The sequence below is a fragment of the Balaenoptera borealis genome (assembly GCF_965194805.1).
Source record: "Balaenoptera borealis genome assembly, chromosome: 11".
Taxonomy (NCBI): domain Eukaryota; kingdom Metazoa; phylum Chordata; class Mammalia; order Artiodactyla; family Balaenopteridae; genus Balaenoptera; species Balaenoptera borealis.
In genome coordinates this window covers 46145246-46172336 of record NC_138868.1, presented here as the reverse complement: position 1 = coordinate 46172336, position 27091 = coordinate 46145246, and the positions used below count along the sequence as shown (strand labels likewise).

Sequence of the window (27091 nt, the reverse complement as noted above, 5' to 3'; positions counted from 1 at the left end):
GCACTTGGCCGTCACTCAGTCCTGTTTTGCAGACTTCCACCCTCCCCCGCTGCCCCAGGAGGACCCTTACTGCCTGGATGATGCTCCCCGCAACCTGGGCTTCCTGGTCCGCATGCAGGGGGGCGTCCTCTACGTGTACGACAACATGAAGATGCTGGAGCGCCGGGAGCCCCACAGCCTGCCCTACCCGGACCTGGAGACCTACACGGTGGACATGAGCCACATCCTGGCTCTCATCACCCACGGCCCCACGTAAGCCCCCCGAGTCTGCCTCTCTTTGCAGGGGTGCTCTCCTGTAGGGAGGGACCGGGAGAGGCCTCTTGCTCTTGGCTTCCCCTCAGCTAAACCACCCCAGAAAGACAGTGGTTTCCCCTTTCCCCAGTGCTTTGTGGGTTTCTGCCACAATCTTCCTTCGCAGGCTGGCATATTCTTTTTTTTTTTTTTTTTTTTTAATTTATTTATTTATTTATTTTTGGGTGTGTTGGGTCTTCGTTTCTGTGCGAGGGCTTTCTCTAGTTGCGGCAAGCAGGGGCCACTCTTCATCGCGGTGCACGGGCCTCTCACTATCGCGGCCTCTCTCGTTGCGGAGCACAGGCTCCAGACGCGCAGGCTCAGTAATTGTGGCTCACGGGCGTAGCTGCTCCGCGGCATGTGGGATCCTCCCTGACCAGGGCTCGAACCCGTGTCCCCTGCATTGGCAGGCAGATTCCCAACCACTGCGCCACCAGGGAAGCCCCTGGCATATTCTTAAAGTTGCTACTACCTGTCCCTTCTGCACGCGCAGGTGTGGGGCATCTGCTTGCCGGTGGCCACCTGTGCGCCTTAAAATGGCGGTCACTCCTCCCCACAGGCGGGACGGCAGCCTTGCAGAGAGTTACCAGCCTAGGGCGTCACTGTAGATGGGGGAGTGATGAAGACTGTTGCTTCCTGTGTTGGTTTTTCTGTGTTTCTGGAGGGGAGGGTGCAGGGAGCCTGGGAACTTAGAGCCAGGACCCCCGTGATGCTTGTAGGCTTGGCTCGAGCTAACCTGGCAGGGAGCTGTCTTCCTGAATTTGGGCCCTCGCTTCTTGGTGAGCACTTCAGCGAATCGGCAGCGGAGGCTCAGCCTGCCCGGGCCCTGAGCGCCTCTGAGAGCGGCTGTGCTGTGAATACCCAGCCAGGACTGGGGGTCCGGGGGAGAGTGAGGAAGCTGGTCACAGCTGAGGGACTTATCTCTTGCCCTGCCTTTTGGGGTTCGCTGGGAATGGGGTGATGCCAGTGTCCAAGGCGGGAGGGTGGGCCCCGAAGGGTTGGACAGAGTGGGTCTTGGTCCTCGGTGATCTCTGAGGGCAGACGTAAGAGCTGGGAGGGGAAAGGGTAGTTTCCGGGAGCTTGCCTCAGCCAATGTGAGCAGGAGCTTCGAGGGGAAGCCTTGGGGATGGGACTGCTCCCCATGTGTGTGAGCAGTGGCTGTCCTGTCCGGGAGGCTGCCAGGCCGAGTCCCGCTGGGGAAGGGACTGGGTGAGGTGGCCTTGGGAATCCCATCTGACCCAGACTCTCCCGTGCTTGGCTCTGGGACTCATCCCAGCTGACAGATGATGGTGCTCGTGCGGGGCTGGCAGTTGCTCTTTATGAACCTCTCAGTGACTGGGTGCCAAAGGAGCTGTGTGTGTTTGGGGGCCACAGGGAAGCAGGGTGGCCTGGCTTGTGGTTGAAGGTTCCGCGTGGCTGTGGACACAGGCACCTGGCAGTTGGCTGAGAATAGTGAGTGCTTCCACCCGCAGTGGCCTTTGCCAGCCGGTGGGGACATCAGCCCTTGCAGAGGTTTCTGTCCCGGTAACTACCCCCCTACATTTCTAGTCTGCCCACGATGCAGAGCCTCCTTCCCTCATCCTGAAGCCTCAGAGCTGAGAAGCCTTCAGGTCTCAGGCTTTGGGGGATGTCATTTGGTCACAGGATGGGTCTCTGCAGCCAAGGTGGGCAGGTCACACCTTAGGGTTTGACTGTATTATCAATCTTTTGGGCGGAGGTGAAACTCTTTTCAAGGAGAGAAAGGTGGCTGAGGATAGATGGGAGGAAGGAAAGACGGAAGGGCTGAAGGAGGGAGATTTTCCTTGAGTGTCCACTCTGCTGAGTTGGACCCTTCACACACATAAGCCAGTTTAACCCTCGCTTCAGTCTTGGGCATTGCTGGCTCCATATCTGTTCATGAGAGACAGCAGCTTGGGATGAATTGCCTAAGCCCGTAAGGCTAGAAGTTAAGGAACCCGTGTGAGGTTGCAGAGTCAGCTCTCTACTGCCCCCATCGACTCACATGGCTGTGGTTCCACACTTCAGCTGGGTCTGCAGAAAGCGGGGCCCTCCCTATCCCTCCCTGCTCCGTCCTGACCTTCCCCCCGGGGGTCGGTGCCCGCAGACACTGGAGGTCTCCAAACTGGAGAGCTTGCTGTGCCTTCTCCTCAACTGTGGTTTCTCCCCCTTCCCAATCTGCAGGAAAACGTATTGTCACCGGCGACTGAACTTTCTGGAATCCAAGTTCAGCCTTCACGAGATGCTAAATGAAATGGCCGAGTTCAAAGAGTTGAAGAGCAACCCTCACCGGGACTTCTATAATGTGAGAAAGGTGCGTTAGCGGGCCGGTGTTCAGAGCTGGTGCCCTAGCCCGTCCGGGCTCGGCCCCCCGTGTAGCCCTCCTATGTACAGAGGGAAGACTGGCCAGTTGCCTTCCGTGCGGCAGGCCACACCTCAGATGGTACTTGGTATGACATGGTGGAAACCTTTGTCCATGTTGTGTATCTGTTGGAACGTGCCCTCCTCCTTGAGAAATAGGGCATGGCCTATTAATTGGTTATAAGAGTGGAGACCAGCCTACTTTTACAGTAGAGAATGTATTAAATTTATCATGGATTGAAAAAAGCTATTAAGACCTCTTTGGACTTGGGAGTTTGTGGCTCTGCTTCCTTCTGGATGGGGCGTATTGAAGGAAGAGCATCCGACGTGCTCCCCTCTCTGGCCTTCCCCTAGAGTGGGGAGCTCAGGGCCCGCAGCCTGCAGGGGCCACAGTCGGGGCCGACGTGCAGGTTAAGTGATCACGGCCTTCCGCTTTGTCATTTTATTCCGTGTGACTAAGATACAGCGAGCATGGGATCAGTGCCAAGCGTGGGGCCTTTGATGCCTAATGAGAGTCACTTCCTGTCCACAAGCAGTTCCCAGCCTGTTACTGTTAGTGTGATAGGTGTGTGACCGGGATGTCTTTCAGGGAGAGGCCAGGACTGAGCTGACTTTGAGTAGGAGTTTGCCAGGCAGAGGGCAGGGCAGGGGGTGGAAGTGATGGCACAGCAGGTAGAGGGAGCTGTGGCTACAAGCAGCAGGAGGGGGAGAGCGGCCTGAGACGGGAGGGAGCGCGAGGGTGCTGGCACAACTGCAAGGGGTGCAGTGTGGCTGGAGCTCAGGGGTGGGGGCAGAGGCTCGTGGCGGGCTGTGGGGAGTGAGCCTGCAGGTGTGGGTGAGGTTCTGGATCACGCAAGGGCCCACGGGTTTGTCAGGGGCAGCAGGGAGGCGGGCGGGGACGTGGCGGTGCTCTGGGACAGAAGGGTGGGGTAAGGCTGTGCCTGGAGGAGGGGTGGCCACATCTGAACTGAGTCACGGCGGGGTTGTCTTCGCCACAGGGGCCTCTGTCCCAGTGCCCACCCCCTCCCTGGGGTCAGCTTTGATAAGGGAGGGTAGGCCAGAGGAGGTTGTGTCTCCTCTGGGGAGCCCAGCTCAGGCCTCCCTGACCCCCTGCCTGGGAGCGCTCAGCAGTACTACATGGAAGGCCTTCTCCAGCGAGGCCCCGAGATCACCTCTGCTAAGCCGCATCCCACTTGGATGCGATCAAGAGCCTTCAGAGTGCAGGTTAGGCTTCTGCTCCTGGGCTCTGAGGCTCGTGGAAGAGTCTCGGGGATTTCCAGGCGGAGGTGGAAGGATGTGTGTTTGACACCACCTCCGTGGCATAGTCACCTTCAAGCACCATCTGTTTCTTCCCTGTGACCCTCAGGTGCTCAGACAGCTGGGTGCCTCAGTCATTAGGTCAGCTCCTCTCTGCCCTGCCCGAAGGAACCCTGCAACGCCCAGATGGGTGTCCAAGAAAACTCCTTGCCCAGCCCTGCGCAGCCCTGCCCTCTGCCCACATGCACGCTCTGGGCCTGACTGCTTCCTGCTGCCTGCGCCCGACTGCACCGGCTCCGACACTGTCTGCTTCTAAGGCGGGGCCCCAGTGGGTGTTTGCGCTGTCTGGCCACCACGAGGGCGAGGGTCCTAGGGGGCAGGGGGCGAAGGGGCTGTGGTTACATACCAGAGCCCGTCCTCGCGTTCCCTGTCAGTCTGGGGGTTCATGTGCTCTCTGGACAGAGATGGCCTTGAGCCCCGTGCTGTGACACAGTGGGCTGTTCTCTGGCACCACAGCTATCCATAAACACAGGTCCAGGTCAGGCTGTGCCTGCCGCTCCCTGCCTCCTGAGTGCTGGCTGCTTCATCTTACCCTGGAAGCCTGTGCTAGGGGAGGAGAGCTGACTTTCTGAAGTTCAGGATGGGCTGGGAGGTGGCCTCCATACTTCCAAGTGGCTGTCAGTGTCATGGGGGCAGGCCAGGGTCCTGCTCTGAGGCAGGAACCGTGCCTGGCTGTGGGTCATTGTGGGTGGTACTTGTGAAATTACCTGCAGCATCACATCAGATCATGGGTTATGGCACCATGAGGCCAAACCAGCAGGACTGTGTAACTGAGATGACTGGTTTCTGCTCAGAGCTGATAATGAGGGACTGAGTGTGTTTGCTGCTTGGGAGTTGGGTAAGATTAGGCCTTAACCACTTCGGTCTAAGTGTCATAGCAGGGATAGCAGATAGGTTTCATCTTCTGTGCCAAACTTGACCAACTGGGAGCGGCTACCTGAGGCCACTCCCGAAGCTTAGTGAAGAGTGCTGTAATTGATTACTGATGTTTGCCACGGGTGCGGAAATAGTCAGCGTTGGCTTAGGGGCCAGGTATTGGCCAGCCCTGTTTAGAAACTCTACTGTTTGTTTAGACCCAGATCTTAGATGAAAGCAAGGAATGCTCTTGGATCTTCTGGTGAATTGAAAATGCTGACCTCCAATGACAGGCTCTTTTACTTGTTCCTAAAAGAATCACCTTGGTAATTTTGAAGTTTCGATCAGATGCTTCCTGGATTACCCAGTTGTTTTCCTCCCTCATCTAGTGACTCCTGGGCATGAGGACAGGCTGCACTCCCTGCAGTGTGTCATTGGTATGCTAGAGGACAGCAGGAAAGCCCAGAATGTGCTAAGTCATGCTGAGGTAGTTGAGCCCAGCTGTGTCCAGATGAGATAACTCCGGCTGACCTTCGCTTGTGTGTCCCGCATGAGCCCAGCCCATCCGTGTTGTGCCTGAGCCTGTGTACTGCGCTTTGGATGACGTTTTAACTTTTGGTGCTTCCTTTCTCTGATGTCTAGTGTTCTGTCTTTCTGGTAGGAGTGGCAGGATTAAGGGCAGGAAGGGCCCTGATGAGTGAGTGATGTTGGTCAGTGATATGGGCTGGCTGATTAAAAAGCTCACAGAGGTTCAATGGATCGGATGTCTGGTTTGGCATGACTTGGAGTTGCCTGGCCAGCTGTGGACAGCATTCTTTGGCCTGAGGTCAGCCACCTCCTCACCCCAGCCCTGGCAGAGTGCCCGGTCGGCTGCAGCAGGGACTGCAGAGTGTGGGCTGGCAGCTGGCAGCACGCTGGTCAGTGAGGCTGCTGCCACCCTCCTGGGGGATCCTCCCTCAGGCCCCTTGGGCTCATGGAAGGGGGTCCGGATGTTCACTGTGACTTCAGGCCATCCCTCAGCTTAGCCAGGGCTCTGTTTCTTTAAGGCTAGTGGCTGAGGGGAATGCTCTGAGGGTTCCAGCGAGGTCAATGGCAAGTGTGGGATTTTGTGGGGCATTAGGTGGGTCCTCAGGTTTCTATGAGGTTGCGGGTATCATCGAAACTATTGGAACCTCCCACACCTGTTCATTGGTCCATTCATCCATCCATTGATTCAACATCATACCAGGCTCTGGGGTAGGTGCTGGAGGCTTAGATGCATCAGACATGGTCCTTGAGGACTGAGCTCCCAGTCTAGTGATGAAGTAGACAGAAAATTATTAGATCAGATTGGAGGACATAAACAGTGACGGGAGTGTCTGTGCTAGAGTCCCAGGTTGGGCAAGGGAAAAAATGATCCGTTGTGCTTGGGGGATCAGGACAGGCTGCCACGTGGAGGAAGTCGTGGGAAATTTCCAGGTGGATGGATCGGTGGGGAGGAGGGAAGGCATGCCAGGCTGAGGACACGCGGTGTGGAATAGCATGGCACCTCGGGCACCTGTAAGTGGGGTGTCCTGGCTGGAGCAGAGAGCAGGGCAGTGGCAAGGTGAGACTTAAGGCTTGAAGTAAGCCTTGAATCCCAGGCTAAGGAGCTTGGGCTTTATCTTGAACACTTGGGGGGCACTGATGATTGGTTAACAGGGATAGTGGCTGGATCTGACCTACATTTAAAAAAGATCTCTTGATGCTGTAAGGAGGGGGACTGGGCAGCAAGGCTAGACGGAGGAAGACCAGTTCCAAAGTCTACAGGAGAAATGGGGCGGGGGATCTGGCGTCAGTGCAGGTGCTGAGGCTCTGCGCTCCACACCGAAGCCTGGATGTCCTGGCTCTTGTTGCCGGGGGAGGTGGCCCAGCTCACATGCTGGGGGCCACTGTGTTGCAGGTGGACACGCACATCCACGCGGCTGCCTGCATGAACCAGAAGCACCTGCTGCGCTTCATCAAGCATACGTACCAGACGGAGCCCGACAGGACGGTTGCCGAGAAGTGGGGCCGGAAGATCACCCTGCGGCAGGTGTTCGACAGCCTCCACATGGACCCGTACGACCTCACTGTGGACTCGCTGGATGTCCATGCGGTGAGTGAGCTCGGCCGCAGGGCCTCGTGCAGTCCTGGTGGGGGGGGACTCAGCCCCCTGGAAAGGAGCCAGGATTGGGCTTGGAGAGAGGCTGGCTGTGTAGGCATCTCTTTCTCTTCTAGCCGTGGGTGATACAGAACAGGGTTCTTGGCCTTTCCGATCAATAGAAATTGACTAGAGGCTAGACAAGAAATTTAGGCAAGGCTTTATTGGGGACCCTGCTGCAGCAGTGGGGAGCGAGAACAAACAGGTTCCCTTGCTTGCTCGCTCCCTGAGCGGGGGGTGAGCTTGTACCTTATATGGGGTAAGGGTAGGGATGTGTCCCAGGGTTGGGCGGGAGGGGTGGCTTGGGTGTTTTGCCCACCCCTCTGGTGGTGTTGAGTGCAGGGGCATGCTCAGTACCCTGCTTTTGCTTCCAACACCCTGTTTTTGCTCCAGGCTCTTCAGAAGTGGCAGTTGGGTTTTTTGGTCTCTTTGTATCTTTTGTCCATAATTTGCCCCAACTGTGCATGCACACAGTTAGTTTAGTTTCTTTGTATTTTGCTGCTTGAGGAGACGTTTGTCCAGGTGCAAGTACCGTAGCACTGCAGCAAAGAGTCCCAGGTCGGGGACTGTGAGAGGTAGTTTGTCCTCAGAGAGTAACAGGGCTGGGAGCAGCCCTGAGACAGGGGAAAAGAGTGTGTGACTTGGTCAGATAGGTCCCTGTTCTAATTCCACTTAGGAGTTGTGTGCCCTTAAGCAACTCATTTAAGCTTTTATTTCCTTGCTTATAAAATGGTGACTGCCACGTGCCTTATTGACATTACAAAGTTATTAAAATACTAACTGATGTTGCAGCTGCTATAGAAAACAGTATGGCAGTTCCTCAGAAAGTTAAATATAGAATTACCATATATTCCAGCAATTCCACTCCTAGGTATGTACCCCAAAGCATTGAAAGCAGGGACTAAAACTGTTACTTGCACATTAATGCTTACAGCAGCATTATTCACAGTGGCCAAAAGGTGGAAGCAAACCAAGTGTCCATCAACAGATGAATGGATAAATAAAATGCACACACACAAACACTGGAATATTATTCAGTCCTAAAAAGGAATAAAGTACTGATATCTGCTACATCCATGGATGAACCTTGAAAACATTATGTCAAAGAAGCCAGACACAAAAGGACAAATACTGTATGATTCCACTTGTATGAGGCATCTAGAATAGGCAAACTCATAGAGACAGAAAGGAGAATGGTGGTTACCAGGGTCTGGGGGAGCTACTGTTTAGTGGGTACAGAGTTTCAGTTTTACAAGATGAAAAGAGTTATGGGGATGGATGGTGGTGATAGTTGCATGGCAACGTGAATGTATTTTATACCACTGAACTGTATACTTAAAAATGGTTAAGAAGGTAAATTTTGTGTTATGTACATTTCACCACAATAAAAAAATCTTAAACCAGACACCGAATGAGGCAATGTGGAGAAAGTGCCTTATGAAGTCTAAACAGTAACAGGACACATGTTATTACTGATGGTTCAGTATTTTCGGCTCACTCAGCCAGCCCTGCTCCTGGAGGCATGAGGCCCTTGATCCTCCTTTACAGAAGGCCTCGCAAAAGGACCCCCGTGCTGGCTGAGTGAGGATGCATGATCCTGGCCCTGGGACTTTCCAAGCTTTCATGCAAGAACTGACACAGAAGGTATCTTTCAGTGTGGCTCACAGAGGCCACCTTGTAAAGGCCTGGAGGGGTCATGTGTCTGGTGGCTGTAGAACAGCGTGGTGATCTGGCTGGTGTCTCTTCTCTCCAGGGCCGGCAGACGTTCCACCGCTTTGACAAGTTCAACTCCAAATACAACCCTGTGGGGGCCAGTGAGCTCCGAGACCTGTATTTGAAAACTGAAAACTACCTGGGAGGAGAGTACTTTGCTCGGATGGTCAAGGTGAGTGAGCCCTGGACCTCTCCAAGCCCTCCTTGGATTCCTGACAGCATCTGCATTCATGGGGTGGGGGCCCCGCAGGGCCTCCTGTCCTCTTCCCCTTCGTGAATCCCCGTCCATCCACCGTCCAGCTCAGGCGAGGTGCAGGTGCCTGGGTGCCAAGTGCTGTGGCCCTGGCCGCTGACTCCCGAGTGCGCAGGCTGTGCTGTGTGTGGACTGTGCTGACTGCAGGCAAGAGGAGGAGGAGGGTGTCCACCGCTGGCCCAACTCTCGGCATCCAGGCTTGCTGCCCTGTGTGTTTGCAGCCTGCACTGGGTAGAGGTTAGCCCCATTTGGAGATGCTTCTGCTGTCTGGCCTGGTCATGTGTGTGACTGTGCAGGTCCAAGGCCTTCTTCCCTAGGAAGGTGGAGTGAGTGCTGACGTGGCAGCAAGGGGATGTAGATCAGGCCTTCTGAGCCCAGGAGCAGGTGGCTGAGGGAGCTGCAGGATCTAGCAGCTGGGGTGCTCTGGGCTGACCTGAGCTCTTCTTGGTGCCAGGAGGTGGCCCAGGAGCTGGAGGAGAGCAAGTACCAGTACTCAGAGCCACGGCTCTCCATCTACGGCTGCAGTCCTAAGGAGTGGCCCAACCTGGCCCGCTGGTTCATCCAGCACAAGGTCTACTCACCCAACATGCGCTGGATCATCCAGGTGCCCCGGATCTAGTAAGTGAGGCGGCTGCTGTCTACCTGTGTCCTCTGGGGTCACCAACCTGTCCGATAGGAGCTGCTGAGTCTGTGCTACTGAGGGATAGGGCCTGTTCCAGTGCCAGCCTAGGCCTCTCTGCCCCAGGGATTTTCCTACAGGGCGGGGTGGTTGGCAAAGACTTCCCTGTGACACTTCAACTCTGTTCTTTGAAGAACATACATGTGCAAAGGCCTGGTGGGAACTACTGCCCATCTTCTTGTCACTGCGGTTTGAGGATGGGCTATCCTTTTGGGTGAGGCCCAGGGTCTGAATGACCTGATGGGGGCCTACACTGCTGGCCCTCTCCCTGGATATGACTCAGACCACCACTGTCCTCTCCAGTCTGGCCAATGTGGCCCCTGGATGGGCCTGGGACACGTGGTTTAGGGGAACTGAGCTGAGGGGAGAGAGTTGGATCAGCCTGAATCCCAGCGCCCCACTCCCAGCTTGGCCTCTGGGAGAAAGCTCTCTGATGGATATGGGTAGGTTTTGAGTGTGCCACCAACGCCTAGTGTTGCAGAACTTGGCGAGGAGGGGAGGATCTGTATTGGAGCCCTACCTCTGACTCTACCCTGGGTGTTTAAATGGGGATCTGTGCTGCCTGAGGGAAGGGACGGAGGGGGGCTGGTCTCTGATGGGCCAAGGGGGCTGTTGGGTCCACCTTAATCAGCAAGTCTCCGCTTTCCCCCAGTGACATATTTAGGTCAAAGAAGCTGCTGCCAAGCTTTGGGAAGATGCTGGAGAACATCTTCCTGCCCCTCTTTGAGGCCACCATTAATCCTCAAGATCACCGAGAGCTTCACCTCTTCCTCAGATATGTAAGTGTGGGTGGCGCCCAGGCAATGTGCCCAGTGAGGGAGGGAGGAGAGGATTCCGGGGGGTTGGGTCAGCCTTCCCTTCTAAGATCCTGTCACTGGTGTGCCCCAGGCATGAGGTGGCCAGCCCAAGAAGCTGAATTTCTAGAATAATGAGCTTGCTCCTCTGGGGCGGCCCTGCGGGCATGGGTGGGGTGCTGGGAAGGCAGCCGTGAGGCAGAAAGACTGAGGAGTTAGTTCCTGACCAGGTGGGGCTGGAAGGACTGGCCTCTGTCCCAGCTGTAGCCTCAGGTCGTTACAAATGCAGACATTTCAGGCTCCTGCTTTTGCTTAGAAACCAATGGTCCTCCCACCTTGTTTGGTTAAGTATACAAGCCCCACAAAATATATTTATCTGGTTAGTTGTGGGAGAGGGTGAGAAGGGTGGAAGAGAGACTTAACCAGAAAGGGCATCAGCGGGGCAGGAGCTGGTCCCGCCCCCTGGGTGCCCAGAATAGAGTTGGCTGCAGACGGTGAGAAGCAAGTTCAGTGCCTGGTAGAGTTTATGGGGATGGTTTCCGACAGTGAGGGAGGTGGGGAAGATACCAGAGGGCTGGGGGTGGGGGAGAGAGGGGTGACTGAGTGAGTGTGAGTGTGTGAGTGTGTGTGTGTGAGTGTGTGTGTGTGTGTGTAGTAGGGGTTGGGGGAGTTGGGGGGTTGCCCAGGAAAGTTTGAAGGGGCTGAGGGACGGCACTGAATTTATGTCTTAGACAAACACCATGCAGGCTGTTGTGTGAAGAAAGGCCTGGAACAGAAGGAGCTGGAGGTGGGGGGCAAGGGGGCAAGGTGAGAGTCAGGGGGCCTGCTCCAGCAGTGGAGATGTGCGGGGGGCTTGAACCAGCAGTCACAGCTCACACTGATTATTCGCTCCCTGCTCCGGTGATCCACGCCATGACGTGATCTTGCTTCAGCCTTACGATTGCCCCACTTTACCTCATTTTGTAGGAGTTAATAGTAAGCAGCATGATTATGTGTTGCTGTGTGTTAGACACTGCGGATTATCTCACTTAATCCTCACAACAGTCCTGTGAAGCTACTAGCTCCGATTTACACATGAGGAAATGAAAACTGAGAGATCAGAGCTAAAAAGGGGCAGAAGTGGAATTCGTACCCAGGGCCCTGGCCCGGGTGTGGTCATCCCCACATTAAGGAAAGTGAGGCGTATACAGACGGCGGGCGGGGCCCCTGGGCGGCGTGGTGGGCACGGGTGGAGAATGGATGGGGCCTGGGCACACCCTGAAGGTGAGCAAGGGGAAAGAGTCAAGGGGGGCCTCCCGGCGCCTGGCTTTGCTGGGGAGCAGACGGTGTGCCTTTCAGAGGACACTGCCAACTATGGGGGCACAGCAGGCTTGGGGAGGAGGAGGTGGGGTTTGGACATGTTTTGTGCTTGAGGCTATGGGAGGCCCAGTCTGGGGCCCTGCGTTAGCAGAGCCCAGGAGAGGGGCTGACATTGCCCCCGTGCTGGGCCCCCAGAGTTCAGGTGCAGCATGGAGCTAGTGAGCGCAGAGCAGAGCGGAACTCGAGGTCCGCCCCGGCACCCAGACCTGTCCAGGCCGTGCTGAGAGCTGCAGTGGGACCCTGTCATTTCCTTTGACACGTAATGACTGTGACAGGGAAGATTCTGCCAAGACCCTGGTGGTCCCTTGCTCCTCTGGGCCCCTACTGCCATTTCGGAACAGGCAGACTCAGCCGGTCCTTCAGGGGCCCCTTCCCAAAGCACAGCTGTGGCTGAGTGACAGGAGCAAAACTGCCCTGCATGCTGGCTGAGAGCTGGGTCCTCGCAGGTACATCCTCCGTCAGGGCCTGACCTCTGGGAGCAGGTGACGGGAAGCCTGTGACTTGGGTGGGGCCCTGGAGGCGTAGTGTGGGCCCCAGCTGAGGTGTAAGTGCAGTGGGAGGATGGGCATCTCCTGAGCTGCTCTGACCCTGCTCGGGGGGCAGTCCCCAAGAGCCATGGCTCAGCCTGCCAAGGGGCCCTCTTGGATGGCGCACGCCTTGGCCTGTTTGAGAGGCTTCCCAGCTGGCCACACCTGGGACATCGTGGCCACTCTAGGGCATCCTCCACCTACAGCCCCAAACGGTGCAGACCCTGAGCCCATTTAGGCTCAGAGCTGGTCGTCTCACGTGGGAAAGCTCCTTAACTGGCCCTGCTTTGCTGTGAGCCAAGCCCTCCCTCACAGGGTATTAATCCCCCTGACGGGATTAATGGTGGTCCCTTCCCCCTCACAGCTGTTGTCACTGATGCTGATGGCACAGCCGAAGGATGGGAGGTGAGTATAGCTGCCTCACCGTTCACCTGGCCTGGCCTGAGTTTCCCTTCACTGTTGCCACCACACAGGGGCTTGGCGCTCTCCAGACTGACTTCCGGGGTACCTCTGGAAGCCCCGGAGGGACAGACTGGGGCACTGCGCCCACTCCCTATCCCTGGGAAGAATGTGGCTCAGGCAGGCCATGGAGTCCCCAGCTGAGGTTTCACACCTGAGAGGCCTGGGCTCCAACGCCTTTAGCAGGCTCACTTCAGCTGCACATATACCAAGGCCTTTGGCAGCTCGTCTGGCCTGGCTTGATGCAGGACCCCTCCTCCTGTCCAGGTGACGGGGTTTGACAGCGTGGATGATGAGTCCAAGCACAGTGATCACATGTTCTCAGACAAGAGCCCCAGCCCGGACATCTGGACCAGCGAGCAGAACCCGCCCTACAGCTACTACCTGTACTACATGTATGCCAACATCATGGTGCTCAACAACCTCCGCAGGTGGGTGAACTGGCCCCTGTGCACACCTCAAACCAGGGGGTGCTCCTGAGCTCGCCTCACAGGGCACGTACCCACAGGGCTACACACACATGCCGGCATGCCTGCTGCAACAGACACGATCACACATACAAGGCAGCCAGACCCCATGCCTGGACACACGTCCATACACACACTCACCAACACCTACACGTGTGCATGTCTGTCCCTGATATGATAGAGACACAGGACCTGCTGACACACGTTCACTAACCTCCACACCAATGGTGTTCACACGTGCGTCTATCCATTCAGCGAATCACAGTACCTGCCATGTGAAGGCACCGTCCTGGGCACGGGACACATAATAGGGAACAAAACAGATTGCATCCACGCGCTCACGGAGCTTCCATCCGGTGGTCTCACGCCCAGGCTCCCCACAGCGCACACACGGAGGTGAGGCCCACAAGGCAGGACACTGAGCCGGTCCCTGCCCACACGTCTAGCGTCCTCCCACCCCTGCTGGGCCACGGGGCCTCAGAGCTCAGCCTCAGCCAGCGCTAGTTTGTGGGTGTGGAAGTTTTGAGTGGGACCATGATTGAAAGGAGACAGCCAGGGTTGGGGTCCTGGGCTGAGCTCTCCGAGGCAGGGGCTCTAGTTCTAGCTCGGCTGTTGCCCTGCTCAGTGGCTTCTGACATCTGACGCCGTCTGGGTTTACCCCCTTTTTATAACAAAGAGGCTGGACTCCAGTTTCTCATGGGCTTTCCTGCTCTGAAGGTCTATGAATCTGGGCTACCAGGCCCTGGGGAAGGGGAGGAGAGGATGGAGGGCTAGGCCCCCTCTGTTCCCGGAGATGATGTCTCTTGGTTCTGAGGAGCTCTGGGCCTGGGCCTCAGCACCTGGGGAGAGGTTTCCAGGGTGCCCTGCCTCAGCCGTGCAGACCCTGCCATGGGGGACTGTCTCCCCTGGAGTGGGCCCTGAGCTAGCAGTGCAGGCCCATGGGGCCCGGGGCAGGTGGACCAGGGGTTCTTTCTCACCACAAGCCTCACGTCTGCAGGGAACGGGGCCTGAGCACGTTCCTGTTCCGGCCTCACTGCGGGGAGGCTGGCTCCATCACTCACCTGGTATCTGCTTTCCTGACTGCCGACAACATTTCCCATGGGCTGCTCCTCAAGAAGGTAACCGGGCCCCTGACAGATGGCTGCCCTGCAGTGACAGTCCGCCCGGGGCTGCCTGGGGAGGAGTGGGACCACCTGGGCTCCTGCCGGCGCCCTGGGAGGCTCTGGCCAGCGATGCAGGAAGGCCGGGCCTTTTTCTGGGCTGTGCCGTCTGTAGTCTCTTGGCTTCATATTTAGTTATGAAAAAATATAGCCAAATACATCACAATTTAGATTTTCAAAAAAATGGAGAAATGGAAAAATATCCTTATTGCTATCACTTTAATAGAAACAGCATTATTAGCTTTTTAGTATTTCCAATTCCCATCTTTTTCCAGAACATATCTCTAATATGCTTATTATCATAAAGAACACAGAGTCCCTTAACTTTTCATCACAAGCGTTTTTCTGCGCCGCTCGTTCTAAAGGCTGCTGAAAGGACAGCCGCCACTCGGTTGGGCTGTGGCTGACTCAGCCAGGCTCCAGCTGTTGCACAGAATCCACCCCGCTTTCTGCTCGTGTAAATCATGCTACCATGGACTCTATGCATTGTCTTCTCCGCATTTTGACTCACTTCCATAGGAAGGATATTTGTTCAAACTCCTCTCCTTCCCTGGTCCTGGGGGGGTCGAACCGTGTTTCACGTTTCTGTGTGGGGCGGGTGCTACATCAGAGAACCACTCTAGCCTGGTCAGGTCCGCCCCTTCCCACCTCCGAGGAGCTGCAGTGTTTACAGTCTCAACCTGAATGTTTGTGGTCAGAGCGCAAAGCAACAGAAGTGGGGCATCTCCAGGACTGACCTATTGGGGTCAGCTCCTGGGGGAGGGCAGCTGAGGACGTAGCTTGGGGTCAGCCCGGGGCCTTGCAGGTGCCCTTCCTGCAGTGAGCTGTGCCTCCAGTCTGGAGCCAAGAGGGAGCGCTTAGTGGGCAGGAGAGCAGTCCCAGGGAGGGATGGGCCCTGATGCAGTAGTGAGGTAAACATGGAGGGTGGGCCTGGGGGTCCTGGCGTTGTGGAGCTCGGGGTGACTGGGGGCTCCCACAGACACTGCCCCGACCCCTGGTTTCCCCTGGTGAATGCTTCCCCCATCCCTCCCTCCCCTCGCTGGCTCGTTTCCTGAGTTTGGTGGTTCTTTTGCAGAGTCCGGTGTTGCAGTATCTCTACTACCTTGCTCAGATCCCCATTGCCATGTCTCCTCTTAGCAACAACAGTCTGTTCCTCGAATATTCCAAAAACCCTCTGAGGGAATTCCTGCATAAGGGACTACATATTTCTCTCTCCACCGATGACCCCATGCAGTTCCACTACACGAAGGTGAGGACTTTAGGGGAAGATGAGGACTGTAGGTCCTCCCACTGCCGGCACCTGAGCACACGGCTCAGCTCTGCCTTCGGGGTGGCATTGGTGGCCCACCGAAGACAAGAGGTGACTTTCTGGTGAGGGAAGTGCTCCTTCCAGGAGCCCTTGGGCTTCTTGAATCTTTGAGGATTTTTCTTTGCCTTTCATTTTCCGTCTTTGATATTCACTAGTTCTGTGATGTTGGTAGAGCTACTTACTTGACCTCTCTGTATTTTATCCCTCTTCATGTGTAAAATAGGGATAAAATTGTCCCTATGTCCACCTCTACCTTATTGTAAGGATTCATTAAGATAATGAATCAGTGTCTAATATAGTGTCTGCGTACAGCATGTATTAAAGATGTTAGCTACCGTTTTTGTTACCACTATTATTACTAGCACACTGTGGATCTCTGGGAAACTGAAGAGGAAGGGAAAGGCGATGCCATGCATGGGGACCAGTCACTGGTGTACCAGCATGTTTGGGTGGTACTGATAAGACCAGCCACGGATTAGTAAAAATAGAGGTGCCTGGGTCTTCTAGGACAGGCTCCAAGCTCCAAGCTTCTGGTCTCAGGACCCCTTTATATTCTGAAGAACTGAGGCCCTCAGAGAGCTGTGGTTGACATGCCTTGTATCTAGTGATACTTAACTGTGTGAAATTGAAAAATACTAACTCATGTAAAATAACACTAATAAATCATTAAATGTTAACAAAATTAGCAACTTTTATGAAAAATAACCATATTTCTGCAAACTACAATAACAAAATACTGAGAATGGCGAGAATGGCATTTTGAAAATCTCTTTAATGTCTAGTTTAATAGAGGACAGCTGGATTCTCATCTCTGCTTCTGCAGTCAATCTGCTGTGATAAATTACTTTTATCAAAGTGTATGAAGAAAATCTTGCCTCACAAAATGCATAGTTGGAAAAGGGAGGACCTTCCAGAGGCCTTGGGGACCCTCAGTAATGCTGGGACCATGTTTTCAGAACCACTGCTCTACAATACAGAGGCAATGATGTGGCAAAGAGGTGATGGAAGGGCTTGTGATAAATGTCAGACATTTCACATCCCAGAGGACAAAGCGTAAGCACAGCTCAAACCCAAATGCTTCTGGGCTAATACTATCTCACTACTGATCCTTGATCACTTCTCATTCCTATTTAATGTTCCATCTCTGTTCTTTACTCAGATTAACTTTTATTTTGGACAATTTTAAGAAAATGTGTTAAATACAAAGCAAGACTATAGAGTGGGTACTAAAAGTGTGCACAACAGGGAGACAGGCACAGGAGAGCAGGCTGGCATCCCCAGTCATGGGCACAGGGCTTGGAACATGTGTTGGTCAACAGATAAATCTGTAGGTGTTCTTTGATATATCTGTCTTTGGTAACCTGAGCTTTCACACAAAAAAGATCTCCGGAGTTTGTAATTTAAGGGTGGGGGGGATGTTGTTTGATTATTCAGGTGCCAGTCCTTAAAGAAAAATGAAATCTGCAATGTCAGTCTGATGTTTCTAGCTTGGGAAATATGTGAAGCATTGAAATGGATAGTCTCCCATCTAACCATTTACTTTGGGGGGAATCTAGGAAGCACTTATGGAAGAATACGCAATTGCGGCTCAAGTGTGGAAGCTGAGCACGTGTGACCTGTGTGAGATCGCCAGGAACAGCGTGCTGCAGAGCGGCCTCTCGCATCAGGTACGCCGTGTGACGGCACCACCCCGTCCCTCCTGTCCTTTCAACACACATGTACATCGGATGCCTGCTGTGTGCCAGGCACTTTCTTGGCCCTGGGACTGGGGATGAACAGAACAAGCAGGGTCTCTGTCACACTGAAAACTCATATTCTAGGGGAGAACGCTGTGGAGACTCCTGAATTTTCATGGCTGCTCTGTCACCTTTTTCAGACCTCTGCTCAAATGTCACCTCCTCAGAGAGGCCTCCCCTGATTACCCACTCTACAATAGCCACTCACTTGTCCTCATTCTCCATCATAACATTACTATATGACATTGCCATATGTAGTCATGTGTTTTTCTGTCTTGCCTTCTAGAATGTAAATTCAGCATTATATCCCTGGGGCCTAGAATAGACCCTGGCACATAGTGGGCACTCAATACTTCTTGAATAGATGAATAGTACCTAGATTGAATAGAAAACTCTAGGGATGGGACCCAGACATCAGTAATTAAAAAAAATTTTTTTATAGCTCCCTAGGTGATTCTGACATGGAGCCAGGGTTGAGAACCATTGCTCTAGATGGTGTCTTAGGTCCCTGGGTACCTCCGCTGGGTGGTGTCACTGGTACAGGGAGAGGGCTGCATCTTGCTGCTCTTGTTGGATGCTGATGCAGACAAGAGTTAAGGCTCAAGATTCATTTTGTGGGGACTTGATTCCTTGGACTGGCTGTCCCCAGACACACCTGTGTGCTCTTGTCAGCTCTCGGGAGAGCCTTGCTAGAGTCTTCACGCCTTCACCTTGCTTTCTTCATTGCCAGCAGCTCTTGTAGTTCTTGCCTTTCTGATCAAGGAAAGCACAGTTGGAAATGAAGGGAATGAATGTGGTTGTCAGGGTGACAACCTCGAGGAGAGGGAGGCCAGGAGGAATTTTGTAAGAGCTCTGTGGGGAAAGATGTCTTGATGGAGGACCTGCTTTGGAGGACTAGCCTGATTTGGTGTGGTTAATGTCAGAGCTGCCATGTGGATATAGAAAGTGATTCTAAGGTATATTGTTTCATTTGTATTTCTCTTGGTCCACAGGAAAAGCAAAAATTTCTGGGACAAAATTATTATAAAGAGGGACCTGAAGGAAATGATATTCGAAAGACAAATGTTGCTCAGATCCGGATGGCGTTCCGATATGAGACCTTATGCAATGAGCTCAGCTTCCTGTCTGACGCCATGAAATCAGAAGAGATCACAGCCCTGACCAAGTAGTCGAGTACTGGACATGCATTTTAACTTTCTGGTTTAATTTCAAATCTGCTGTGATTAACAGTGTTCAAGATACCAAACTATCCTCCAAGGAGAGGATACCTGTGAAGAACTTTCAAACTAGTGATTTTTGGTTGCACTGTTCACTTTAAGGTCTAACATGCCCACTTCTGTTAATAGTTTTGAGTAATAGATGGTGAATCCTCCTTGGGGATCTGGGAGCTGGACACTTGTCTGTACTCATTCCTAATTTTCCAAATGTTTCTCTTGAAAGTGCTAATGCTTGCATTGTTGGGGCCAGGATCTTACATGGTCCAATGCCCACTGTGCATATATGAGGGCTGTGTGGTTTTCTGCCACGGTCCTCTCTGTAGGCCCTGCAGACTAGTTGGTATTTGTTTATTTCAGCCTCTGATGGGCTGGCTGCCTTAAAATCTATTTCAAAGCTCCCTTTCATAAAGGAGCTACTTTGAGAGAATTAGAAAACTTCCTTTGTTGCGTTGTTTTTTTTTTTTTTTTAATGAGTTTTAAAAACTTTTATTTAGCCTTCCTCCCTTTCTATTTAGGAAACCAAATATTCACATCACAACCATCACTCCTATTTTGGGTCTTGGTTTCCTCATCTGAAAGGTGAGAGTTTGTACTAGATGAGTGGTTTTCAAGTGGTGTTCTGTGAGTTCTCCTCCTGGACCACTTCAAGGCAGGGGTGGGCAGGGGGGAGTGAGGTTCTGGGGTGCTGCTTTTACTTCTTCAAGGTGACTCTGCTTTCATCAGTTTTACATTGGGACATCTGTGTATTTACATTTGAACTAAGGACTTTGAAAAGCACAGGACTAGATGACCTCTGTTCCTTTTGGCTTTAATATTCTATGATTGTAGCCCAATTATCATTTTACTTATGAAGAGTTAGGGCCACAGAAGTAAAGTTTGCTTAAGGTCACACAGCTCTAATAAGTAATAGGACTAGAACTAGGTTTCCCTAATCCTAATCCAGTCCTTTCCCCACTATTCCATCAGACCTCACAAATTTAGATTTTTTTTGTCACTGTAACCTGGTGCATTTTTTTTTTCCCCCAAGGTGAAATCTCACCTTTACCTAATATGCAGACTTCTTCAGAAGATGTAAGTGGTCCCTGGGGCCAGGTAGAAAGCATTTTTAAAGACTAGTCTGAATTTAAGCTTTACCAATGTATTCTTCATCTGTGTTACTAGTGCCTGGTACATAGTAGGTGCTCAATAAATGTATATTAAATAAATGAATGAATTTCCTCTTTTGGCAACTTTTTAGGATGTGTGCTTCTGGTACTCACCAAGCTGCTCAAGGACTTTCCTGTCTATCTCTGTGGGCAAATGCAGACTACAGGAAGCCCTTCTGAATTATTACAGTTAGAAGAACCCTATTTTTGCCTGTGAAAATGCTTACCTGACTTTAGATTGTCTTGTCCTGTTACTTTATAATGCTTATCACCTCCACTGGTCAACTTAGTACAGAACAATAAATGTAGTCTTTTTACTAGGCAGACATGTGCTATCTTACAGCTAATCATGAAATTGAATGAAAACCGAGTATTTGTGTTAGGCATTCACTATTTTTTGAAAAGTCATTTGTATACTTTTGCCCTAACATAGCAAGTATTGTACAGTTTTTCATTGTCATTTTATCTGTATCAAGTATTTGTTTTTATTATTAAATAAAGTCTGTTAGGACTGTGGCTCAATAGTTTTAAACTATTTAAGGCATATCTTTAAGTTTTTAAGAAAGATGGGCATCATGAAAAGCTATCAATAATAACTACTAATTTATCTTTTTACTAAGGTTCAGATATGGATGACATTCACTAGGAAAACTCAGAAATTTTGAACTGAAGCTTGCAAAGTAAGCTTTACAAAGCAAAACCCAGAAGGTAAAACTTTGCTTTTTTTCTCTAACTTCTGCTGTAACAGTTCATGCCAAAGTCTCACATGGTCATTTCCTTTTCCTTGGATATAACTTCAGTCTGTTCAGCCAACACCTGTTGGATTTTACCTGTCCTGCAAACTTTTCGGATACCTTTTTCTATAGCACTGTGCACTGTTATTACATCATTGTACCTAATTGGCCTTTTTGGGTGGATCTCTACTTTCTTTTGTGATCACAGTTGGACTCAAAACCAATTGTATACTAGCCCACATTTCTAAAAGAATGGTTTTTGAGGCATGTTATCCCTTGCTTACTCTAAAAGGGTCAAGTTCACGTTATATGTTACTTCAAACTGCATTGTTGAAATGATCAATATTATTGTTCTTTGCCTCATAAAAACCAATCAAGCTCCTGGGCTGGTATTTACCAAGGCCTGTCCTGGGCCTTTACTTGCTCTTACCTTGGATAAAGCTGAGTTGAAAGCACATCCCTGTGGCTTTCTCTTTACTTGTTTGGGTGCTGTGTTGGTGAAACAATATTGACCTTTCTCTGGGTTTGCAGATACAACTGAAGGTGATATGTTGGTAATATACCTAGGTATTCTCTACCTGAACTACGACTGTTATAAAGAACAAGTATAGAGGGGGTGGAGTCAAGATGGTGGCAGGGGAGGACGCGGAGCTCATGTCTCCCCACAACTAGGGTGCCCGCCGGACACTGGTAGGGGACCTCGACGCCTAAGGAGACGGGAAGAACCCCTGAGCGACCGGGTAGGACGAGGGGGCAGTGAGGGGGAAGGAGAAGCGGAGGCTGGACAGGACCAATGCACCTGAGGGGTAGTTGGGAGAGGGGAGGGATTTCCACGCCTGGAGGGACCCTCGGGGCTTGGAGGATCAAGGGGGAGCATGCCTAGTGTCTCCCCTGACCAACTGGGACCCAGGAAGCCTGCTGGGCTCCCAGGCCGGGTCCCCCGCCCTCCAAGGACTCTTCTGGGCTGCATCGGTCCTAGGGGCATAGGAGGGAGGCGGGGAGATGAGGAGACGTGGGCGGGAGGGGCCCTCTGGGATGGGAGGATCAGGGGAGGCATGGTGGGCATTTCCCCCTGACCCACTTGGGGCCTGAGAAGCCTGCTGGGCTCCCAGGCCTGGTCCTCCATTCACCAGGGCCCCCTCCAGCCTTGTGGGTCCTGGGGCATAGGAGGGAAGGAGGGGGGAGGAGGAGAGAGGCCAATGGGGAGGGGCCCTGTGGGATCGGAGGACTGGGAGGATGTGCCTAGTGTTTCCCCCACCCACTCAGGCCCAGTGAGCCTGCTGGGGTCCTGGACCTGTTCCTCCACCCTCCAGGGCTGGGGCCCCTCCTGCTGCATTGAGCCTAAGCCCCCCTCCATTCCCCCACCCCCAGGGCCTCTTCCTGTCCTGTGGGTCCTAAGCATAGGCCCTGCCTACCACCTAAACACCACCCCTGCCTAAGCCCCGCCCCCCCATAGCCAAGGCCTTTTCAAGCTTTTTTTTTTCTCCTCTTTTTTTTTTTACTATCGTGGTTTTGTTTTACCATCCGGGTGTTGTTTCATCTATATTTTTATTTTTTATTCTTTCTAACATGTCTGTCAGTTTTCTAATCTAATTTTACTTTTTACACTTTGTTATTGTTCTGCTCCTTTTTTTTGCTGCCCCATGCAGCTAGTGTCTTGGTTCATGAGCCAGGGGCTGGGCCAGAGCTCCTGTGGTGGGAGCTCCAAGTCCAAACCACTGGACTGACAGAATATTCCCAGACCCCAGGGAATATTCATCGGAGTGAGGTCCTCATTTCGGCACCAAGACCCAGCTCTACCCAACAGCCTACAAACTCCAGTGCTGGAAGCCACAGGCGAAACAACCAGTAAAACAGGAACACAATCCCAGCCATCCAAAAAAAAAAAAGAAAGAAAATGAGACAACAAAAAAATATATTACAGATGAAGGAGCAAGGTGAAAACCTACAAGACCAAATAAATGAAGAGGAAATAGGCAATCTACCTGAAAAAGAATTCAGAGATATGATAGTAAAGATGATCCAGAATCTCAGAAACAAAATGGAGGCATGGATTGAGAAAATATAAGAAATGTTTAACAAAGATCTATAAGAACCAAAGAACAAATGAACAGAGATGAACAACAAAATAACTGAAATGAAAAATAGACTAGAAGGAATCAATAACAGAATAACTGAGGGAGAAGAACGAATAAGTGAGCTGGAAGACAGAATGGTGGAAATAACTGCCAAGGAGCAGAATAAAGAAAAAAGAATGAAAAGAATTGAAGGCAATCTCAGAGACCTCTCGGACAACACTAAATGCACAAACATTCGAAGTATAGGGGTCCCAGAAGAAGAGAAAAAGAAGGGTCTGAGAAAATATTTGAAGAGATTATAGTGGAAAACTTCCCTAACATGGGAAAGGAAATAGTCATCCAAGTCCAGGAAGTGCAGAGAGTCCCATACAGGATAAACCCTAGGAGAAACACACCAAGACACATATTAATCAAACTTTCAAAAATTAAATTCATGAAATAAAAAATTTGAAAAAAAATTAAATTCATGAAAAAAATATTAAGAGCAGCAAGGGAAAAACAAAAAATAACATACAAAGGAATCCCCATAAGGTTATCAGCTGTTTTTTCAGCAGAAACACTGCAGGCCAAAAGGGAGTGGAAGGATATACTTAAAGTGGTGAAAGAGAAACACCTACAACCAAGATTAATCTACCCAGCAAGGATCTCATTCAGATTCGATGGAGAAATCAAAAGCTTTTTCAGACAAGCAAAAGCTAAAGAGAATTCAGCATCACCAAACCAGCTTTACAACAAATGCTAAAGGAACTTCTCCTGGCGGGAAACACAAGAGAAGAAAAAAACCCACAAAAACAAACCCAAAACAATTAAAATGGTAATAGGAATATACATCTCGATAATAACCTTGAATGCAAATGGATTAAATGCCCCAACCAAAAGACAGACTGGCTGAATGGATACAAAAACAAGACCCATATATATGCTGTCTACAAGAGACCCACTTCAGACCTAGGGATACACACAGACTGAAAGTGAAGGGATGGAAAAAGGTATTCCATGCAAGTGGAAATCAAAAGAAAGCTGGAGTAGCAATACTTGTATCAGGTAAAATAGACTTTAAAATAAAGACTGTTACAAGAGATAAGGACACTACATAATGATCAAGGGATCAATCCAAGAAAAAAATATAACAATTATAAATATTTATGCACCCAACACAGGAGTACCTCAATACATAAGGCAAATGCTAAAACAACCATAAAAGGGGAAATCGACAGTAACACAATAACAGTAGGGGACTTTAACACCCCACTTATACCAATGGACAGATTGTCCAAACAGAAAATAAATAAGGAAACACAAGCTTTAAATGACACAATAGACCAGATAGATTTAATTGATATTCATAGGATATTCCACCTGCAAGTGGCAGAATACACTTTCTACTCAAGTGCACATGGAGCATTCTCCAGGGTAGACCACATCTTGGGCCACAAATCAAGCCTCGGAAAATTTAAGAAAATTGAAATCGTATCCAGCATCTTTTCTGACCACAGTGCAATGAGATTGGAAATCAATTACAGGAAAAAAACGGTAAAAAACACAAATACATGGATGCTAAACAGTGCACTACTAAATAACGAAGAGATCACTGAAGAAATCAAAGAAGAAATTAAAAACTACATAGAAACAGATGACAATGAAAACACTAGGACCCAAAACCTATGGGATGCAGCAAAAGCAGTTCTAAGAGGGAAGTTTATAGCAATTCAATCTCACCTCAAGAAACAAGAAAAATCTCAAACAATCTAACCCTACACTTAAAACAACTAGAGAAAGAAGAACAAAGAAAACCCAAAGTCAGTAGAAGTATAGAAATCATAAAGATCAGAGCAGAAATAAATGAAATAGAAATAAAACAATAGCAAAGACCAATAAAACTAAAAGTTGTTTCTTTGAGAAGATAAACAAAACTGATAAACCTTTAGCCAGACTCATCAAGAAAAAGAGAGGATGCAAATCAGTAAAATCAGAAATGAAAAAGGAGAAACCACAACTGACACCACAGAAATACAAAGGATTATAAGAGACTACTACAAACAACTATGTGCCAATAAAATGGACAACCTCAAAGAAATGGACAAATTCATGGAAAGGTACAATTTTCCAAGACTGAACCAGGAAGAATTAGAAAATATAAACAGACCTATCACAAGTAATGAAATTGAAACTGTAATTAAAAATCTTCCAACAAACAAAAGTCTAGGATCAGATGGCTTCACAGGCGAATTCTACCAAACATTTAGAGAAGAGCTAACACCAACCCTTCTCAAACTCTTCCAAAAAATTGCAGGGGGAGGAACATTCCCAAATTCGTTCTATGAAGCCACCATCACCCTGATACCAAAACCAGACAAAGATACAACAAAAAAAGAAAATTACAGACCAATATCACTGATGAACATAGGTGCAAAAATCTTCAACAAAATACTAGGAAACAGAATCCAACAACACATTAAAAGGATCATACACCCTGATCAACTGGGATTCATTCCAGGGATGCAAGGATTCTTCAATATATGCAAATCAATCAATGTGATACACCACATTAACAAATTAAGTAATAAAAACCATATGATCATCTCAATAGGTGCAGAAAAAGCTTTTGACAAAATTCAACACACATTTATGATAAAAACTCTCCAGAAAATGGGCATAGAGGGAACCTACCTCAACATAATAAAGGTCATATATGACAAACCCACAGCAAGCATCATACTCAATGGTGAAAAACAAAGCATTTCCACTAAGATCAGGAATAAGACAAGGATGTCCACTCTTGCCACTCTTATTCAACATAGTTTTGGAAGTCCTAGCCATGGCTAGCCATGGCAATCAGAGAAGAAAAGGAAATAAAAGGAATACAAATTGGAAAAGAAGAAGTAAAACTGTCACTGTTTGCAGATGACATGATACTATACATAGAAAATGCTAAAGATGCCACCAGAAAACTACTTGAACTAATCACTGAATTTGGTAAGGTTGCAGGATACAAAATTAATGCACAGAAATCTCTGCCATTCCTAAACAGTAACAACGAAAAATCAGAAAGAGAAATCAAGGAAACAATCCTGTTTACCACTGCAACAAAAAGAATAAAATACCTAGGAATAAAGCTGCCTAAGGAGGCGAAAGACTTGTACTCAGAAAACTATAAAACACTGATGAAAGAAATCAAAGATGACATAAATAGATGGAGAAATATACCATGTTCTTGGATTGGAAGAATCAATATTGTGAAAATGACTATACTACCAAAGCAATCTACAGATTTGATGCAATTCCTATCAAACTACCAATGGCATTCTTCACAGAATTAGAACAAAAAATTTTACAATTTGTGTGGAAACACAAAAGACCCTGAATAGCCAAAGCACCCTTCCGAAAGAAAAACAGAGCTGGATGAATCAGGTACCTGACTTCAAACTATGCTACAACGCTACAGTAATGAAGGCAGTGTGGTACTGGCAAAAACAGAAATATAGATCAATGGTTCAGGATAGAAAGCCCAGAGATAAACCCATGCACATAATGGTCACCTAATCTATGACAAAGGAGGCAAGAACATACAATGGAGAAAAGACAGCCTCTTCAATAAGTGGTGCTGGGAAAACTGGACAGCTACATGTAAAAGAATGAAATTAGAACACTCCCTAACACCATAGCCAAAAATAAACTCAAAATGGATTAAAGACCTAAATGTAAGACTGGACACTATAAAACTCTTAGAGGAAAACAGGAAAATCACTCTTTGACATAAACCACAGCAAGATCTTTTTTGACCCACCTCCTAGAGTAGTAATGAAAATAAAAACAAAAATAAACAAATGGGACCTAGTGAAACTTAAAAGCTTTTGCACAGCAAAGGAAACCATAAATAAGACAAAAAGACAACCCTCAGAATGGGAGAAAATATTTGCCAATGAAGCAATGGACAAAGGATTAATCTCCAAAATATACAAACAGCTCATGGAGCTCAATATCAAAAAACAAACAACCCAATTAAAAAATGGGCAGAAGACCTAAATAGACATTTCACCAAAGAAGACATACAGATGGCCAAGAGGCACATGAAAAGATGCTCAACGTCACTAATTATTGGAGAAATGCAAATCAAAACTATAAGGAGGTATCACCTCACACCAGTCAGAATGGCCATCATCAAAAAATCTACAAACAATAAATGCTGGAGAGGGTGTAGAGAAAAGGGAACCCATTTGCACTGTTGGTGGGAATGTAAATTGATACAGCCACTATGGAGAACGGTATGGAGGTTCCTTAAAAAACTAAAAATAGAACTACCATATGACCCAGCAATCCCACTCCTGGGCATATACCCTGAGAAAACCATAGTTCAAAAGGACACATGTATCCCAATGTTCATTGCAGCACTCTTTACAACAGCCAGGACATGGAAACAACCTGAATGTCCAACGATAGATGAATGGATAAAGAAGATGTGGTACATATATACAATGG

The 27091-nt window shown here is 49.7% G+C and overlaps 2 protein-coding genes and 1 pseudogene across 10 annotated transcripts in view; 2 read left to right on the top strand and 1 right to left on the bottom strand.

The window, feature by feature from the left end:
* The window catches only part of AMPD3 (adenosine monophosphate deaminase 3), a 42838-nt gene extending 22522 nt beyond the window's left edge, over positions 1 to 20316 (top strand). For 6 of the 8 annotated variants that reach the window (XM_082341492.1, XM_082341491.1, XM_082341490.1 and 3 more), the window contains exons 5-15: positions 33 to 252; positions 2473 to 2602; positions 6743 to 6937; positions 8736 to 8867; positions 9403 to 9566; positions 10280 to 10406; positions 13034 to 13197; positions 14231 to 14351; positions 15469 to 15642; positions 17259 to 17369; positions 18431 to 20316. In XM_082341492.1, the coding sequence (XP_082197618.1) occupies positions 33 to 252; positions 2473 to 2602; positions 6743 to 6937; positions 8736 to 8867; positions 9403 to 9566; positions 10280 to 10406; positions 13034 to 13197; positions 14231 to 14351; positions 15469 to 15642; positions 17259 to 17369; positions 18431 to 18607 (1715 nt within the window). In that variant the 3' untranslated portion in view covers positions 18608 to 20316. Of the gene's footprint in view, positions 1 to 32; positions 253 to 2472; positions 2603 to 6742; positions 6938 to 8735; positions 8868 to 9402; positions 9567 to 10279; positions 10407 to 13033; positions 13198 to 14230; positions 14352 to 15468; positions 15765 to 17258; positions 17371 to 18430 lie in introns of those variants that run through there. The other 2 variants (XR_014231405.1, XM_082341493.1) reach the window with 2 other exon arrangements.
* Positions 1 to 27091, top strand: part of LOC309605602 (large ribosomal subunit protein eL42 pseudogene) — a 621562-nt pseudogene that overhangs the window by 329033 nt on the left and 265438 nt on the right. The gene's annotated exons all lie outside the window — the stretch shown is intronic.
* RNF141 (ring finger protein 141) overlaps positions 17389 to 27091 on the bottom strand; it is a 58894-nt gene continuing 49191 nt past the window's right edge. The window contains exon 6 of the mRNA XM_082341667.1: positions 17389 to 18191. Within this exon, the coding sequence (XP_082197793.1) occupies position 18191 (1 nt within the window). The 3' untranslated portion in view covers positions 17389 to 18190. The remainder of the gene's footprint in view (positions 18192 to 27091) is intronic.